Genomic DNA, 19,915 nt, shown 5'->3' with positions numbered 1-19,915 from the left:
TGTGTTTTCAGATATTTAACCACTTGAACCGTCGATACTTAATAAACGTAACCTTTCACTCTGTACTTGGTCTGCTCTTTTTCCCCTCTACACCAAACCCCTTGCCGAAAATATTTTTGGCTTATGTTCTCAGAATATGGATGCTAGGGTTCAAGTGGTTAATATAAAAAAGGTTTCTATCTCACAAAGATTTGGAGGACCCCCTGTAGTAACTCTGAGGACCCCCTAGGGGTCCCAGACCCCCTGTTGAAGACCTCTGCAGTAGGCCACAAACTATTGCCATTTTAAATCCAGACGATTGCACCTGACCTACTTCCCTTCATAACCGCAATCATCAACAGCTCTGTAACTTCAGGCTGTGTCCCATCTGCCTTTAAGGCAGCCAGAGTATCACCACTCCTCAAGAAACCAACTCTTGACCCCTTGGACGTCAAGAACTACAGACCGGTATCCCTCCTATCCTTTCTTTCAAAAACCCTTGAACGTGTGGTCTCTAACCAGCTTTCTCTCCATCTCTCACAGAACAACCTGCTGGATCCCAACCAGTCAGGTTTTAAACCGGCCCATTCCACAGAAACGGCACTCCTAGCAGTCACAGAAGCACTCCATGCTGCCCAGGCTGCCTCCCACTCTGCAGTCCTGATTCTTCTGGATCTTTCAGCGGCATTCGACACAGTGAATCATCAGCTGCTCCTGGACACCCTTGCTGACCTAGGCATCACCGGGACGGCACTAAAGTGGTTCTCCTTCTACCTATCGGACCGGACCTACCAGGTCTCATGGAAAGGTTTGCTTTCATCCCCCCGAACCCTCCAAACGGGAGTCCCCCAGGGATCCGTACTTGGCCCTCTGCTTTTCTCCCTGTACACCAAATCCCTTGGTGTACAAACTGCTGGTTTGGGTCCGAGTTTGGTGGTCGATCCAAAGGGTGTTCGACCTAATGACATGTTTCCGTTGTTTTTTGACAAATATCCCTTCTGGGACAATAAACATTATTTTTAGTATCACTCACAAACAGTGCATTTGAAGTCTGTGTCAAAGGTTGCTCTCCATGGTGCTGAATGAATATACTTGTTGCTATAAATGCAAGACGGATCGTAAATGCTGCCTCTATGTACAGTGTATTGCACATTGTATACAATGCAGTTTCTATTTAGGACCACAATGGAGTCCCCAGGATTTTTTGGTGTTATCCTTTTAGCCTACATGTCTCATTTCTGAATAATAAAGTATTCAGTCAGTCAATCAATCAATCCATCTTCCAACAAAAGGACCCCAATGTAAACAAGCCATTGTGCTTTCTTGGGTTTAAGTCCTATTAGTAGACTTTGTTTCTGAACTGTACAGTCCTGTGCTTTTCCTATGCAAACTGCTAATAAAGTATTCAATCAATCAATCAATCAATCAATCAATCAAACAAACAATCAATCAATCATACCTTATTTTAATCTTTATATTTTGACAACTTACTGTGTAAATAAGGCCATTTCTACTGTTATTAACGCACTAACTTCACATAGACTAAATACAAAAATCACACCAGGTGTGAAGTGAGCGGTGCTATTTATGAGTTAATTTAATAAAGCGTCCTGCGAAGCTTGGCCAATGTGACCCTGAGTTTACAACAAACTTTGGGCGCTCAAAGATGTAGCTTTGCGAGATGCAAAGCTTGGCCAATGTGACCCAGGGTGTACAACAAACTTTGGACAAGGCCAGATGCTGGAGTTTAGCCCCTTCCAGGAGCACGGCTCAAAACAGTACTCAGGATCGTCACCTTGGGTGGACATTATTGTATTGCAGCCAGGGGTCTTCAACAGGTAGATAGTTGATAGCATTACTATTGAGGAGAACCAAACATTTTCAGGCAAAGAGGTTTGGTGTGTAGAGGGAAAAAAGAGCAGACAAATTAGCCAACTGTAAAGTGAACGCTCAAGTTTACTAAGTATTGACGGTTTAAGTGGTTAAATGTCTGAAAATACACGTGAATCCAACATGATGCTGCAAAAAAACTTCCATAGCTGTCAAGCTATCTATGAAATGTATCAACTGTTTTAAACACAATTTTGTAGAGGGGGTCCCTGCTTTCATCTCTCTCTCAGGGGTCCTTCCTTGGGCTGAAAAACGTTGAAGACCCCTGTAAATGTATTGTATACTGTAGGTTACGAAACGTTGGCTGTAACCACGCCAATGCATTCAGAGAAGAAGAAGAAGGGACTTAGAAGGTACGTCACTTCCTCTCTATTTCCCGTTATCATTTTGTGTACAACAACCATAGAGCTAACAACAACAACCATTGGTAACGCAACGCTTCTCCACAGTGGCTCTGAATGAAACAGTGTAATAAAGGGATACTTTATTACGGTAAGATGATAGTATTCTTTATTAAGTAATAGCTTTGATTTGAATGGTTAAGTATGATATGCAGTTGTAGCCTTGGATCACAAGACGGTCATCTGTCATGATGACAGTCATGTATCATCAGAGGATGAGCTAACATTGTTGCTTAAGTGGTTACGAGTCCATTTATCCATCCTCCCCGGCTGCGAGTATTCCTACCGACCGTAGGAGACGGGGTTACATATAGTAATAGTACGACAGTGTCGTTAGTCAGAAAAGAACAGATCTACAAGTCGCTACGCCTTGATCATGATGGCTTGTAGATCTGTTCTTTTCTGACCGATCAGGAGTCCAGTCCAGTCCAGCCTTATCTCTGAGTAATCTGACAGATCAGAAGTCCACGGCGGCTCGCACCAGAGCCTTGCTCTCGATCACGTCCCGCAGCCACTTCTCTCGGAACCGGCTCCTCCCGGCCGTGTGCACCAGCCGGTTGGACTCGACCTGGAAGCGCACCTCCACGGGCACGTCCCGGGCCCTGGCCCGCCGGGAGACCTCCGCGACGAAGTGGACGCAGGCGGTCGCCTCGGGGACAGGCGCCCGGCGCGTCGGCACGCTCCACCGGAGCCGGTAGTGGTGCAGCGAGCGGTGCTCGTCCGGCTCGCTGGTCCGGAGGTAGACGAAGCTGGACAGCCAGCCGCTGCCCGGACCACCGACCTCCTCCCCCCAGCAGGTCCGGACGTACTCCTCGATCTGCCTCTTGCCCAGGTCCACGGTGAAGTCGCCGCAGGTGGCCCAGGCGATGTTTTTTGTCGCCGCCGCCTCCTCCTCCTCCTCGCCGGTTCCTGCCGGGGCGTTCGGTTCGGTTTCGGCAGCGACGACGTGGCGTCGCGCTCGCTCCAGCACCGCGCTCACCAGCTCCTCTGCCCCCGAACTCAGGCTCGACGGGGGTCGGTCGTCTTCTTCCATTGACGTCGCCTGGTTAAATATTTATTTTAGGTTATGTATTGTATACCCTCAAAATAATTGTATATATTATAGTATATAATATTAATAATTATAATAATAAACAACTGAATTGTATCTTCTTTTCGTGGGTCTGCCGTGTTGTTGCACTGTACCTGGCTGAAACTGTACCTTTTCTTATGCGAACTTCAAAATAAATTCTTCAATCAATCAATCAATCAATGCAGTTCAAGTTTTAAAAGTCTTATTTTTGACAGCAGGTCCGCCAGGTCGTCAAATCAAGAGGAAGGCGTGTATTGTTTGAGAGGTTGCCAGTGGCTACCATTAAAGGAGTAGTTCACCCCCAAAATGACTTATTTTCTATTGATTAGTCATGCCATGGAGAGTAGAGTTCAATATTTTTTTTTGGTTTTTGTCACATTCCTAAGACAAAAATTTGATTCGAGTAAATTTACCCCCATTGATTCCGGATGGTGACCCGTTTCGAAATGGGTCACCATCCGGAATGAATGGAGGTAAATTTATTGTTATCACATTTTTGTCTTAGGAATGCGACAAAAAACTAAAAAAAGTATTGAACTCTAGTCTCCATGGCATGACTAATCAATAGAAAGAAAGTCATTTTGGGGGTGAACTACTCCTTTAAAGTAGTTTGTCCTGAGGTAACACAGAGCCCTCTGGTGGCCCACGGATTATTGCATTTAGACCATTTGGAAATATTTCGGTAAATCTTGAATTAAATACTTTAATAATAATTTGATCCAAACTGATCATTTTTTTGGTCTCTGTACAGGCCAATTTGCACATACTTAAAAAATGTCTTCTGCACTTAAGTTGTCGGATATGTCAGTAATTCCTTTGTGCAACTTCAAAGCCTAAAAGCCAAACAGAAATGTAATTGTCAACAACAAAAACACTATTTTGTGATGTGAGACTGAGACTATATTATAATTGTCTGAGATTGTTTTGGATGGCATAACTTCACAACATGTCCCATCGTGACACATTGTGAGTAGGCCTTCTGAGCTTGTTTCCATAAAGGTCCTGTGTATTCAATTCATTGCAACATTTAAAGACAAACAATAATATACATGATAAACATTAATATGCAAAAACATTATACGAGACTACGAGTAGAAATAAGAAAGAAAGATATTTACAGTAAACAGTTGGGTTTCCTGGTCATAAGCTTTGACTTTTGCCTTTTTACAGGGGCCAGTTATAATTTGCAGCCACCTTTAGGTGCCCTTTTAGTGTTTTTGATGAAGGGAGTCACTTTTTTAATGACTGTTGGGAGGGCATCCACATTGTGGTGGCATAGCCAGTTTGGCCCCATTTTGTGGCAAAACTGGGTTCAGTGAGAGCAGCCCTTCTGGTGTTGTGCCTGTGTGTCTTCCACTTGAAGTAGTCTGACAGTTACACCCATGTTTTCCCTCTTTTCAGTTGCAGATCCAATAAGCTGTCGTCCATGCCCTCAGTGGAAACCCATTGGATTGGAACCACTGTATCCCATGGCGGGGAAGGTGTCAGACTCAGAATGGCACATTACTTCACACAACCACCACAAGCCTAGACTCTAAAGGCCTGACTACGTTGAACCATTCTTCAACCTGCCACTGGTGTTCCATGTGAGGCAGCCGACGCATGTATCGCATCTGGACCACGCTGGACAGCGTCTCCAAGGCGGTCGGCAGCACGGACCTCATCGCCAAGATCTCCCGCCTCAAGCCCGGCGGTGCTGGGGCGGGTGCCACCTGCGTAAAAAAGGTTCCGGAACTCCCGGTCAGAGCAGAGCCTGTAGTCGCGAGCGGAACGGCTCCAAGTTCTCCAACCACGACATTGGCCACTGCCGCCAGCGAGACCACCATGAAGCCTCCAGAAGAAGAGCAGAAGGGAGCGATGGAGGAGGAGTCGGGGAAGCCATCGCCGCAGGTCACCGAGGAGCCTTTCGTTGTCTCCAGGAAGCCCAAACCTAGCCTGGTGTCGGCGGCGAGTGCGTCCGCCGCGAGCTCCTCTTCCAACGTGGCGAAACAAACTCTGCAGCTGTTCCACCCGGCAGCTCTGTCCTCCAACATGGACGAGACCTACAACGCGCTGGCCAAGCACGTGAACAGTCACTTCAACATCGGTCCGCAGACACAGGGGGATCACGGCGACAACTACAGGCTGCTGCAATGCAGCGCAGAGAAAAGCCCCGCCGATGAGCCTGTCCTTAGTCAAGGCCCTCCCGTTACCAGAGAGCACCTCCCTGTGTTGGTGCCCGTTGCGGAGGCCAAGTCTGTGGAAACCACCACTACCTCTCCTGCTCTCACTTCACCTACCCCTGAGAACACAATGATGCCTTCTCCGGATTCTCCCACGACAGAAAGTGCCGATCCGACTGTCCCCATGCCGGTCGCCTCCCAGAAGAAAGGCTTCTCCCACTACCTCCCCGACCCTCGGCCCAGCGTCCAAGCCTTTGTTGGAAGCTATATCTATAAGCTCAGGGGGGATCCTAAGGGCGTTGTCGCAGAGAAGGACAAACCTCCGTCGCCTGCCTCGGACGAATCTGGGTCGGTCAAGGCTGTGGAGAAGACGGAGGGCGAGGAGTTGAAAGCGGAGGACAAGGCCAAGAAACTTTTGCTGGCTCAAAGAGAGAAGGTAGGTCAGATATTCAAAATACTCACTAATAGGCTAAAGCAGTGGTTCTCAAAGTGGGGTCCTTGGACCCCCAGGAGTCCTTGATGGAGTTCCAGGGTGTCCCCAGCTAAATGATATAGATCCTTATGGGTCTGTAACTCAGAGAGTGTACAAATGGAACAAAATGCACCCTGACAGGGCCATTTGGTCCCATTTGTACACTCTGTGTACACTCTGTGTACAAATGTTAAATTAACAATAAGTGTACCGTAAAAAACGTCTCTTATGGGGGTCCTTGGCATATCTTTTCAAATGGGGGTCTGTGTCAATTTGTGGGTCTCTGACATGAAAGGTTTTGAGAACCACTGGTCTAAAGGCTGAGAAATGTCCATAGCTGTGTTTTAGTTTAAAAGTATCGCTGGCTTATAAGCCTTATTTATATGCCTTACATTATAACATTATAATTGCCCTATTGCCCTATATAACTACATTTTCAAAGAAAAACACCTTAAATATTTTATCATAGTTTGTCTTTCGCACTCGGGACTGCTCATAATGTCCATTTGTGGTCCAGCCCTATGGAATGTATGGAATTCAAATAAAAACCAATGTAATTCGTCCTAGGTTAATATGAGCAAACCATATTTTAAATATTTGTATTATCACATGCATTCCATACATTCCAGGGGCTGGACCATACATGGACAAACGACACCATCAACTTGCGACAGTAGTTATATCTATTGAGTGAAAGAACTATTTCTGAAATAAATACAATGTTTAAGGTGTTTTTAAGTTTCAATTTTAGTTATGGAGGGCAATTATAACATATCAAGGTACATAATGCTTATTAGCAAGGGATCCTTTTCACAATCTGCATATTGACACTCTGTACAACGTGTTGTGATGTGTTGTGAGCTTGTAGATCAAATAGCCTAGATATAAAATAGGGCTTGTTAATGTAGTGGTTAATGTATGTTTTGTAATATTATAATTTATATATGCAAAATAACTAGTAACTAAAGTTATCAAATAAATGTAATGGAGTAAAAGTACAATATTTGGATCCAAGATGTAGTGTAGTAGAAGTAAAAGTATTGGAAATTGGAAATACTTGAGTAATGTACAAATACCTCAAAAGTGTACTTATGTACAGTACTTAAGTAAATGTACTTAGTTACCGTCCACCACTCCTTGTTCCTCATCCTAGATCATAGCCAGAGTGAGTGTAGACAACAGGACCAGAGCACTGGTGAAGGGCCTGCAGCGAGTCACCGACATCAAGCTCCTCACCAGCAGGGTGGAGGAACTTGGCTACCATCTCCTGGAGTTCCCGGACACTCGAGGAGTTGCCATCAAGGTTAGTGTGTGTCTTGTGTTCTGTTCTTCTCACCGTTGTTAATTTTGTCAACTAAACCCATGACAAAAAAATGTACGTCGACTAGAGATCCTAAGTCATTTTATGTATTGGTTGCGCTCTGAAAATAGCAGATCTACGAGCTCACAATGTGTCGCACTACAGTGTATTTTGATCTTGTAGATCGGCTGTATTCACCTTGCAACCAAGTGTAACATATGCAATTACGATGCCATCAAGGCCTGACAAAATACATTTTTGTCTTAAAAATCAACTGTAGGATTTAGGCGACTAAAATCGTATGATATTTAGTCAACTAAAACTAAAACCTTTCAGATGACTAAATAAAATATGGCAAAAAACATGAAATTTGATTCAAAAACTAAATCAAAATATGCGGTTAAAATGAACACTGTTTCTCACCAATGTGCTTACCAAGAACTGATCCTCAAGATGCGTCACGTTAGCTTGAATATCTGTTCTTTTCGGCAAGCAGCGCTTTCGTGTTATGGCGTATAATTTGATCTTGACTACTTCAAACGCCAGACTTTCATTTATGGGTGTTTGTACCTCTTCTACCATTGTTTAAGGGTAGCTGTCAGTCACTTGTCTCAGATAACTCACTTTGGATCTTTTTTATGTTTTTCCTAAATCATCAGTGACCTGTTTTATACTTTGTCAAGTATCACACAGTGTCGCACAAAGGTAGGTAAAATAGCTGACCTATACCTGGCAGATCCGCTATTTGTTATATTTTAGATTTTTGTTGTTCGCCTTCATGCCCAAAATAGGGACACCAGGTTGAAAGTGTATTAACAACTAAGAGCTTGTTGTAACGAAATAATAACTACATTGGATCCATTGGAACACATTTATTTTGTTTGGACGCCGACAATTTGCTTGTTACAGACTTTCTGATCACATTTGTGAAAATGATCCTTCCTTTTGCCTGTTCCTACCTGTCACACATTGTCCTTGCCCTCAGGAGAATGTGCTGCCTTGCCTGCTGCGCCTCAGGCAGGCCAGGGACCCTCCACTCCAGGCTGCCGTCAGAGAAGCTCTGGCCCTGGTGGGCTACACTGACCCTGTGAAAGGCAGGGGGATACGGGTGCTGGCTATAGACGGAGGAGGAACAAGGTAAAAACCTTTCTGCTAAATGAATGCCATACTTGATCATACTGTACTACAGTCACATTTTGTCACATACAATAAAAGTATAAAAGAAATAGCAGATCTACAATCTCAAAACGATATTCTAATTCCATGGAACCTTTATACCATGTCCATCCCCTCAACCAATGAAAAACAACCTATTCGAGCCCACCTACCCCTCAGACTCCAGACAATTACAGTATTGCAAAGAATTTTAACTTGTAGATCTGCTTTTTTCGTTATCATTTTGAAAGTCAAAAGTAACAGTTTTGGACATTGTTATAGCCTGACAGGAAAGAAGATGACAGTCTTGAACATTATGAAGGTTTTTGATCATTTCCAAGTCTGAACATTTTTAAACGTATTTAGAAACGTATTTTAGATTTACCTATCTAAGGTGTGGGAGAAAAAGTGGCAAAAGCTATCATTGGTGTGGACTGTGGACAGTCACTGCCATTTAATCTGTGTTTGTATGTTGGTTTCAGAGGACTAGTGGCTCTGCAGACTCTGCACAAGCTGCAGAAACTGACAGGGAAGCCCATCTACCAGCTGTTTGACTACATCTGTGGAGTCAGCACAGGTACTGTATGGAAGCGGTTTGATTTAGCAGCCCTCTAAGACAGGGATTTTCAAAGTGGGTGACGGGGCACCCTCAGGTGCCATTATGCCAGTCCAGGGGTGCCGCGAGATAATTTGGTAATATTTGGAATTCAACAATATCACTACATCAATATTACTTCACTATGCTTAGTAAAAAAAAACAGACCGAATTTGCACTGTACTTGATGAGCTCTTTTTCCATCTACGACAACTCTCTTCACCAAAAATAGCAGATCTACAACCTCGCAAGGTTGTGAGGTGTAGATCGGCTATTTTTGGTGAACCTTCCCCCCAGAATAGGCATGCTGGGGTTCAAGTTGTTAAACGTCAAGTATAAGGTTATTTTCAGTCAGTTCTGATGGAAACTGAAATTTCTCCAATAGGATGTAAGATTCTAAAAATGAACAGTGTAATTCAGGGGTGCCATGGATGAAAAAGTTATTTTCAGGGGAACTCCATATGGCGTGGAGACTAAAGAAGAATGGAATCCACTCTAGTCAGGCAAGGGATTCAATTTAGGAATTGTTCCCTGAACAGAAACCTTACATATCCAAGACGTTTATTAATGTATTTATTAATTATAATTAACACTTCCCCTACTTAACCCGGCTGGAGTCGTGTTAGCGTTGGCATGGTAACCAGGTAAACAGACGCTTGCTGAGGGTGTTGGTGAAAGACGCTGGTGCATATGTCACGCACGTGGCTTCCTGGGGCTCTTCAAAATAATACGACAGTCTTTGGTGGCAGACAAAATGTTAATAATTGGCATCCCCCAAAATGAAATTTAAGCTTTCCAGTCCCTCCATGGAGTTGATTCATTCAATGATTGATTCTCTCTTTCAGGTGCCATCCTGGCCTTCATGCTGGGAGTGTTTCAGATCCCTCTGGATGAGTGTGAGGAGATGTACCTGAAGTTGGGTTCGGACGTCTTCAGACAGAACGTCATTGTGGGAACGATGAAGATGGGCTGGAACCACGCCTTCTACAACAGCGAAATCTGGGAGAACCTCCTCAAGTCAGTCTGCCCTACCCTGTCTTAACCTGCCCTGCTTTCTTGTTGCCCTCCGTTCCTCACTTCTTTCTCTGTCTCCCCCTCCCTCCATCATTTCTTACCATGTCCTTGACCTTTATAGCTAACCTGCCTTTCTTCTTTCTCCTCTGTCCTTCCTACCTTCCTTCTTTCTTCGTTGATTCATTGATCAATCCAATATTCAATTTTGGTTTATTTTTCAATAATGACACTACCTCGTTGTACTTAATCCCGTACATAACAAAATTACAAAATATTTTGTCCAGAACCGAAATGAAATACCTGAGCCAAACTGAACAAAAAAATAACTAAATAACTCCGATGGTGTAGCCCCATCCCTATATTAGAAACGGCTCTACTAATTCCAAATTAGTGAAGTGGAGTGGTGAAAGACATTAGTTTTAACTTTTAACTTTATCTTTGTATGTTTTCTCCCAGGGAGAGAATGGGTGAGAGGCTTATGGTTGAGAGCGCCCGGGATCCAAACTGTCCTAAAGTAAGTCTCAGCATCTCTGCTGTCAGGCAGAAACCAGCTAACTCCAAAACTTTCATTTTTCAGGAAATGGTTTTGAATAGCACTGATTTATGAAGAAAATAAATAAAACAATTATCAAAAAACAGAAACATTGAGTTAGCTAGTTTCTGCCGGACAACGACAATATATAATGTCAAGTCTTTACCCTATATTCAGTGTTTCCCCTACACTTTTGCACTGCCAGTACAATTCATATCCAGTTACACATTTGTGAGAAAAGCTCAGACAGACAGGATAGTTACAGTCTTAGTGAAAGAGAGTTACAACACTCTTTGATCTCGACACGATGCAACACGATCACGATGTCACTCCCTCTTCTTGTTCATGTTATCTCTTGAGTCTGAGTACACAGAAACAAATTCCAAACCTACTGCAAGTTGGTTATGACAATAAATGTTTGAGTATTATGGTAATATTCTCAGCACCTCTTCATAGGTCTTACCTATAACTTACCTGATCTTGCATATTAAATCAAGTTACTTACAACACACACCTGTAAATCTCAAAGACACCTGATTTCTTATTATGAATGCAAAGGGAAAAAGATACATCGATGTATCTATTATATTAATATTCACCACCACTGCTACTACATTATCCTAGGGAAAACACTGTTATTTAGTAGTATTATTTTGATCAGATTTCATTCTGTCCCTAAGAAGCACGCTGTGACATGGATCTTTTCCTTCTCATCTTAAATGGAGTTTCAATATAAGCCATTATATTGACACTCCATTTAAGATGAGAAGAAAACGATTGTGAAGAAAGCCCATCAAAGCTTGTTCTGATCTATCTGCAACAACTCAAAAAGTTTACAGTGTCATTGGTCTGGATATGCCAAACATCTGTGATATTTATAACACCTGCATTTTAAGGATCGGTCTGAAAATAATCAGGGACCCCTCTAACCGAGCCAATGCACTTTTTGCCCCACTTCTTCTGGACGAAGGTTACGAAGTAGAGCAGAAGGACTCGTTTCTGTAACGACACATATCCTGAGGCAGTGAGGACCTTCGGTTCAGAACATTAACTGAACTTGTGTTTTCATTTTAATGCACCAGTCACTTGTGTTTTATTAGTTTTTTGGGGGCTTTTATGCCTTTATTGCAGGGGTCTTCAACATTTTCAGGCCAAGGACCCGTTAGTTGAGAGAGAGATGAAGCAGGGACCCCCACAACCTCTTCATAGATTCTAATAGTTTCATCGTTTGACAGCACAATAATCAGTGTATTTTGGATTCATGTCAATTGTGTTTTCAGATATTTAACCACTTGAACCGTCAATACTTAACTCATTCTGTGCCAATGACGTCTCATGACGTTTTTTTGCAAAGGCGTTCAGTGCCAATGACGTCTTTGACGTCTTTTGAGTTTTTTGTATACTTTTTTTTTTTTTTCATTTTTTTTTTTTTTTTTTTAAAGATGTCAAAATGACCTGGGATCAGAGAGATGCTTTTCTCTGTTTGTGTGTTGGCTCCCTCGTTTAGCTGATTGAGAAAATGTGTGTTCATTCTAGTGGATGGACACTTTTTTTCATTCAAACAGCTCTATCTCTGGAACCATTTGTCTGATTGACAAAACAACTGTGTCTGTTTCTGTGGGGAAAAAAAATTATATAAAAAAAAAAACATTTTTTTTGATTGCGCAATAAAGAAAAACATACAAAACCGTGGCACAGCTACCTTGGAGCCATTTTGGCATTTGGCACAGATTGACCTTTCACTCTGTACTTAGTCTGCTCTTTTTACCCTATACACCAAACCTCTTTGCTGAAAATAGCCGATCTACAAGCTCACAACTTGAGTTTGTAGATCTGCTATTTTTGGCTAAAGTTCATGGAATATGGATATATGGATATCGATATACTGTATTATATAATATAACAAAGGAGGAAAAAAAGGTTTCTATCACACAAAGATTTGAAGGACCCCCTGTAGTAACTCTGAGGACCTCCTAGGGGTCCCGGACCCCCTGTTGAAGACCCCTGCTTCATTGATAGGAAGGAAATGGGGAGAGAGATGGGGAGTGACACACGGCAAAGGTCGTCGGGAACGGGACTCGAACCCGCCACACGCTGTCAGGCATTAGAGCCTATGTGGTATGCGGCTGTACCGCTAGGGCAGAGAATATTTTATATATATTTTGTACACTGTTGTGTAGCTATTTGTAATGCATTGTTTTGTCTCCAAAGTCTCTCATTCTTGATTCTAGTCTTCACAACCAGCCGTGGCCCTGGTGTTTTCCTCTGATGTACTTACCGCATCTGCCCCCCTAGGTGTCAGCAGTGAGCACCCTGGTGAACAGGGGTCTTCACCTGAAGGCCTACGTGTTCAGGAACTACAGGCTGCTGCCGGGGGTGCGGTCCCACTACCTGGGAGACTGCAACCACAAGATGTGGCAGGCCATCAGGGCGTCTTCTGCTGCCCCGGGTTACTTCCAGGAGTTTGTGCTGGGGAAAGACCTCCACCAGGTAAGAGATCGTGCCCACATAGTGTAGGTCAGTGGTTCCCAAGCCTTTCAGGTCGAGACCCAAAAGAGAGATTACACGTTTTACCTGGGGACCCAAGCGAGTGAAAATTATAGCAGATCTACAAGCACACAACGAGTCGCTTTTCTATTTATGGACTTTCTTGGATTTGTTTTGTTTGTTTGTTTTAAAATGTATACAATTATTTTAAAAATAATTATATAAAAAATGTATAGTCTGTATTTTTTTGAATGTAGGAAAAGAAAATGGGATTTTTACTCGTGTTGTGAAGTTGTGACCCACAAATGTGTCCCGACTCCCGACCCACTGTTTGGGAACCAGTGCTGTAGGTGGTGCACAGTGTTGGACCTAAGATGTCAACTTTGTTAACCTTCTCGCTGTGTAAAACTGGTTAGTTTTTACCTGGAGCCTTGCTGGCTTTTGCAAAGGCAAAAATGTAATTTAGAAAGCATGTTCAGCATGTAAATCTGCATCCTGTATAGTTTTCTGTATATGTACACAGATTATTGATGTGTTTGGTTATTCTACTGTGTTAGACTGATGATAGGTTCTTGGTTTACCTACTGTATGATCCTAGATTGCTATTTCTATGCATTTGATGCATTACCTAAGTAAGTCACTCTGGACTCAATTGTAAATTGTTGAAACCATTCAACATCTTGGTGAGGAAACCTTTTTTGTTGTTGTTTGTTTCCTTGTCTCGGACAATGATTTGTTCTTTCAAGAACTCTGACACGGAAATCAAACTGTCTGTTTCCCTGAAAAGTTCAGATGGTCTTATTGGCAACATGAGCAGGTCACAGGATCTCCACTTATAAGCAGAATGAAGTATCCTGGTTGCCAGCCTGTTCCTTTCCGCTATCTGTTTTTCTCTCTCCGCATAACAGTCTGGAAAGCCTCCTATCTCCAAGCGGAGGTGGAGACATAGAAGCGGGATTCACACAGCCGCGGCTTCCGATTGGTCTTTGGTAATGTCTGTCAAACACACCAGTGTGTATTGGCTGGCTGATGACGCAGCTACCCTAACCCTACTCAGATTAGTTGGAACAACACCACGTGGCTCTCCAGCCACTGTGGCTTCCGATTGGTCTGTGGTGCGGGGCGGGACAAATACACCAGTCTGTATTGGCTGGCTGATGACGTAGCTACCCTAACCCTACTCTGATTCCTTGGAACAACACCCAATCAGCAGCCACCTCGCTACGTCACAACGGACGTTCAGAAATGCGAGTCAACTGAGTAATTTCCAGACTGTGATGCGGAGAGAGCGAGAGACAAAACAGATCGTGGCAACGGAGCGAACAGGCTGGAAGAATGAAGCCTAGTTGTAATAATTTGTCCGGTCTGTGTGAAGTGTGGCTCCAGACCGCATCAGTGTCATATTATTACATTTTGACATCTGTAATTGCAAAAAAAAAACAGCCCATATGCCCCCTTTGCCTCAGATACAGAAGAGGTTCGCTCATGACTGAGAAAAGGGTATGAGAAACTGGCAGCAGTCCAAACCATCATGGTTTCAACAAGGCCAGGCCTCTGGTGTCTGACAAAACTGTCTGCCAATGCAGAGCTGTGTTGATTTTGACAGCAAATGTTTATTTCGTTAGTAAAAATAAAAAATAAATAAATCATACAAAATGTATTTTGGCAGGCCTTGATGGTGTCGTAATGGCTGATTTGTACACTTGGCTGCATGCTGAAAATAGCCAATCTACTGAGCTTGTAGGTCTGCTATTTTCAGAGTGCAGCACCCGAGCGCAACCAAACATTAAAATGACTTGTCTTTTAGCTCTACTGCATCTCTTCTCCACTAGTCCTTCCCTCAAAATTCACAACGCCTCGAGGCGTTGGAGCTTGTAGATCAGCTATTTTAATTTTTGGAGGTCTTAAAAGTCCTCAAATTGTCACTTTAGAAATGCCCTGTATACACTTGTTTGTTGGTTTGTTACCGTTGAATGAGAAAGCAATGTTGCACATTAAGCTAATCATCTGGGGACCCCCCAAAATAATGTCCCGACCTGCCGGTTGAGAACCACTGTTCTAAGGTATGCACAGTTATCATTTTGTCTACTTTCGTGGTGTTCTCTGTAAAATGAAGACATGAATAACACCCTTTCCTTCTCCTTAACTCTCCTCTCCCCCAGGATGGCGGCCTACTGATCAACAACCCCACTGCGTTGGCAATCCATGAGTGCAAGTGTCTGTGGCCCAACACCCCTGTGCAGTGTGTGGTGTCTCTGGGAACGGGGCGCCACGAGACGGTCGGCAAGAACAGTGTCACCTACACCAGCCTGAAGACCAAGCTCACTAATGTCATCAGCAGTGCTACAGACACCGAAGGTGATGCATGGCTTGTACTCCACTGCTTGACAGTGCATTCATTCATCTTAACCCATTAAGACCGGGAAAGCCTACAGGTTGTTATACCTTTTAAAACCATGAAAGCGTCTGTGACTAATTCAGAGTCCTAAAAGACCACCACCACTGTGGTGGGTCCACATTGCTGGGGACTGGGAGAGAGAAGCGAAAAAGTTTAAAATTAAGCATTAAAAAAAAAAAACATCCAGGCAAAGACAAAGGTCAGACTAATATATATTATATATACATATATTACAAGCTATTAGGGTGGCATGAATGAGCTTGAAGATCTGCTATTTTGAATTATATTTTGAATGGCCCAGATGCTTTCCCGGTCTTAAAAGGTTCCGTTAAAGGACCAGGTCACCTCTGGGACAACCAGATCTTATTTTATGCATGCTGAAATCGGCTGAAATAGTAAAATATCTAAAAACACAGATTGAACACAAAAAATAACTCAGGATTGTGTTGATCGTGTCCCACACAACAATAAAATAAGATCTGGTTGTCCCAGAGGTGACCTGGTCCTTTAATATGCACACAACTCAATCCAGCCTGTGTCCGTTTCGCCCTCCCACCCTCCAGAGGTGCACACCATGCTGGACGCCCTGCTGCCCCCCGACACCTACTTCCGCTTCAACCCCCACATGAGCGAGGAGGTGCCGCTGGACGAGAGCCGGCCCGAGCGCCTGGGCTTCCTGAAGGCAGAGGGCGCGCGCTACCTGGAGCGCAACGATGCCAAGCTGCGGAAGGCGGCCAGCGTGCTGGGCCAGGAGAAGAGCGCCATCCAGCGGCTGGCCGAGTGGGCCAAGCTCAAGGCCGACATGTACGAGGGCCTGCCCTTCTCCTCCAAGCTGTAGCTCCTCTAGGATTGAAAAATCGCTGGATATTCTGCGTTGCTCCGATTCAAGAGACACCCACGGTTGTCCTAGAATCGCGACCATCCACTCGAATCACAAAGGCTTCCTTGTCAACCTCCTTGCGCCCAGACCCTCGTACCACACACATACACTGTCTTTTGTTTTTTATCAAGGCAAACCCTTTTTTTGTTCCGGTTACATCATCGACCAGTCAGGTGATGTCCACTGGAATCGGAAAATAATTAGTGACCCATAGGCTAGCGAACAGCGCCAAAAAAAGTAACTCGTCAAACTTGTCGGTGGCAGACAATGAGTTAACAATGTAAAAAACTGCAATGATGGCGTCATGCTCCTGTTCAGTGCAGCTGTCTTAGGAAGAGGTACCTAGGGGGACACAGGGGCCGGAAGGACAAATAGGGTGGACTGGGGTCTATTTGGTACCAGGTTTTGATATGGTAAAAACACTGACTTCATTAATGATAGATGCACTTTGTAAACTGTAAAGTTCATAAATATATGAATTCTGGAATGTGTCACGGAGGACATTGAACACCAGTCAACAGTAAATTGTAGATCAACTTTGGCTTGTGGCTGATGAGTTTTTCTACTCTTCCTGACACTTTCAGGTGAACTATAATTTCAGCATCCAAAACTATTCTTAAAAACACAGATTAATTAATCTATGACCCTGCTAAATTTGGGAATGCACTGCTATTAAGTTGGGGTGAAAGTTGACATGAGTTCCCCGCTCTTGTAATGTCTAGGTTATTATGTCTCTGTAAAGAAACACAGAGAGGGATCATTTGTGTCCATGAAAGGTACATTGTAGGAACATTATCAGGAACTAATTTAATTATGATAACTGTAATTATTTGTAAATAACACAATGACATAGGAACTGTCTTTTTCATTGTTAGGCATGGAATACAGTCCATAAAGCAGACAGCGATGTCAACAATGACACTTTGTAAAATTGGTCCATTTTGGGGAAAAAGACTGCATTATACTGTTATATATACGTGTATTTTAGAAATGCACTCATTTTGTAAACAAATGTCTTAAAAGCAAATGTCTTAAAGGGACACTATCACAAACATATTCATATTTGTTGTAGGGCAAATGTTCTAAATAGTAAATTATATTATATCTTTGCTGTCGGGAAGAAACCTTGTATCTCCATATTTCAACATTGCCCAACTTCGTCCTAAAAGCTCACGACTTCACTTGTTTGTAGATTGCTATTTTCTAAGTGGAAGTGGAAGTCTGTTCGCTTTATCAGTGTTGCACCCAAAAAAGTATCAGATATAGATACACATTTATTGACACCCATTCATGTTACGGTTGTCCTGGCAGGGAGACCGTTTTGTGCCTCGTAGTACACACTCATAGCTACCTTCACAAAGAAGGACCTGCCAAGTCTCATACAGTTTGATTGATTGATTGAAGACTTTATTAGAAGTTTGCATAGGAAAAGGTACAGTTTCATGACGGTACAGTTCACTGGTACAAGGTCTACTAAAAGGAGATCCATGAAAAGACTAAGCTTATTTCCACTGGAAACCATTGAAGTATCTCATATAACATTGAATGACAGACAAATAGAACACAGTACTATGCAGTAGATATGTAAAGAAAAAGAAAACAGTAAGTCTAAACAAACAGTATATACAAAGAAGGGGCAGGGGAGGGTAGGGTTGGGCTAGGTTAGTTTTTTACCAGTTGCGAACGGCTGCTGCCTGTAAGTGATTTTTCAGGGCAATTTTAAAGGATGCTGGTGATCCACACTCCTTTATGACCTTCGGTAAGGCTTTCCACATTTTGGTGGTATAGCAGAAAAAATAGTTTGACCCTTTGTTGGTTTTGACTCTGGGTTGAAAGTGATCTGTGGCGCTGCCTCTGGTGTTGTAATTATTATTAATTAATTATTATTAATAATTAGTTCCACCCCGGGTAGCTGAATCTGTTGTTTCCTTCTCCTGCTCAGATGCCCCACCACTATATCTAGGGTGGGTGGGGTTCCCCATGATGGCATCCATTCATTAACAAGAGATTGTGACTAAATTACAACTACATTGAATCCATTGGAACATGGGTCCTTTGTTCAGTTTCCTGAAAAGTAACTGTTTTGGACATACAAGGTTTCCACCCGAAATAGACGATGTAATAGTCAATAGTGAACTGAAACGCACAGAAACGGTGCCATCAATCAAGAACAGCTAATCACTTTTTCCAGGGGCTGGATATGCTTTTTTATTTTATTTCATGAAACTTATTCAACCACCTACTGACCACTTCATCCAGTGGCTGGATATGCTTTTTATTTTATTTCATGAAACTTATTCAACCACCTACAACTGACCACTTTATCCAGTGGCTGGATATGCTTTTTTATTTTATATCACGAATCGTATTCAACCACCTACTGATCCATGTCTCATAGTCATAATAGATCATTATTGTACATAATGTAAGTAATTATAGATCAGAAATGTAAATTATTTAAGTTAATAATGTCAGAGGATATGAGTTGTTCTTAACTGTGTGTAATCTGCTAGAGTTTAACCACTTGAACCCCACGATCCATATTCTGGCTCTTTATTAGCCAAAGAGACTGCCAATCTACAAGCTTACGACGTGAGGTGTTGTAAGCTTGTAGACTCGGGTCCAGTCTAGAGCATTGGTTCTCAAAGTGGGGTCCAGGGACCCCCAGGGGTCCTTGAGGGAGTTCCTGGGGGTCCCCAGCTAAATGATTGTTAGGAACCAAATGGACCCTTATGGATCTGTACTGTAACTTAGTTTGTACACTCCCAGGGTTAAATTAACATTGATTTTACAATATAAATTGGGGTCTCAGAGATAGAAATGCCATTAAAAGGGGGTCCGTGGCCTAACAAACTGGTCTAGTGGGTTTTAAGTGGTTAAGTACTGACTGACAAAAGCACAGGTGGCTGTTAATTAATACAGACAACACTTGCCTGACATGACAACAGCATGTGCTTTACTGTAGTTCATGTCCTCATTAGACTGATTTATATTTTGGGGCAATTGCTGCCGTGGAAGCCTTTGCACTAACCCCTGAGCATGCACAAGCATCACTCACTCAATCCTCAAACTTTAGTCGCATGTACACTTTTTAAGACGTGGCACAATTTTTACAGTGTGAATAATAATTAACCTCATCGCTTGGTGGAGTGCAATCAAATAAAACAATTGTCATTAAACCAAATAAACCATGTGTTAAACGTTAGTTTGTGAGTTTTCCTCTTAATTTGTAAATGAACAAGTAAATGAGTAAAAAACGCAGAATCAGAGTGAGTACAAACATTAACTAGTAAGACGTCTAATTTGTAGATCTGCTTTTTTTCTATCTTTTTATCGTAGCATTTGTGCAAATCTTTGAATATAGTGCAGCCAATGCATCAAAACAGTTTTTTGCTATCTGATTGTAATAAACAACTTCAAATTCACCTATATTGGGCTCTATGGAAAGCTCGGAGTATCCTCTTTCTATCTGCAAAGAGTTTCTTTCATAAAACTCCACCGTAGACATGTAAGGAGCTACTTTCTGTCAAGAAATCCGAGCAGACATGGTTTATTTTCTAAGTGTTGAACTTCAGAAG

General features: G+C 42.8%; 1 protein-coding gene across 1 annotated transcript; it reads left to right on the top strand.

Annotated features, from left to right (window-relative positions):
- The first annotated feature begins 2,255 nt into the window (after nucleotides 1-2,255).
- LOC308308997 (calcium-independent phospholipase A2-gamma-like) lies at nucleotides 2,256-19,475 on the top strand. The gene is made up of 10 exons (XM_080754451.1): nucleotides 2,256-2,361; nucleotides 4,744-5,940; nucleotides 7,130-7,279; nucleotides 8,262-8,413; nucleotides 8,914-9,008; nucleotides 9,872-10,043; nucleotides 10,497-10,554; nucleotides 12,868-13,062; nucleotides 15,222-15,417; nucleotides 16,021-19,475. The coding sequence occupies exons 2-10, from the start codon at nucleotides 4,945-4,947 to the stop codon at nucleotides 16,293-16,295; spliced, it is 2,289 nt and encodes a 762-aa protein (XP_080610577.1). The 5' UTR covers nucleotides 2,256-2,361; nucleotides 4,744-4,944; the 3' UTR covers nucleotides 16,296-19,475.
- The last annotated feature ends 440 nt before the right edge of the window (nucleotides 19,476-19,915 follow it).

Source organism: Nannobrachium achirus (assembly GCF_963921795.1).
Source record: "Nannobrachium achirus genome assembly, chromosome: 23".
In the NCBI taxonomy this organism is placed as follows: Eukaryota; Metazoa; Chordata; class Actinopteri; order Myctophiformes; family Myctophidae; genus Nannobrachium; species Nannobrachium achirus.
The sequence above is the reverse complement of the archived record's forward strand: the minus strand, read 5'-3'. Positions and strand labels throughout refer to the sequence as shown.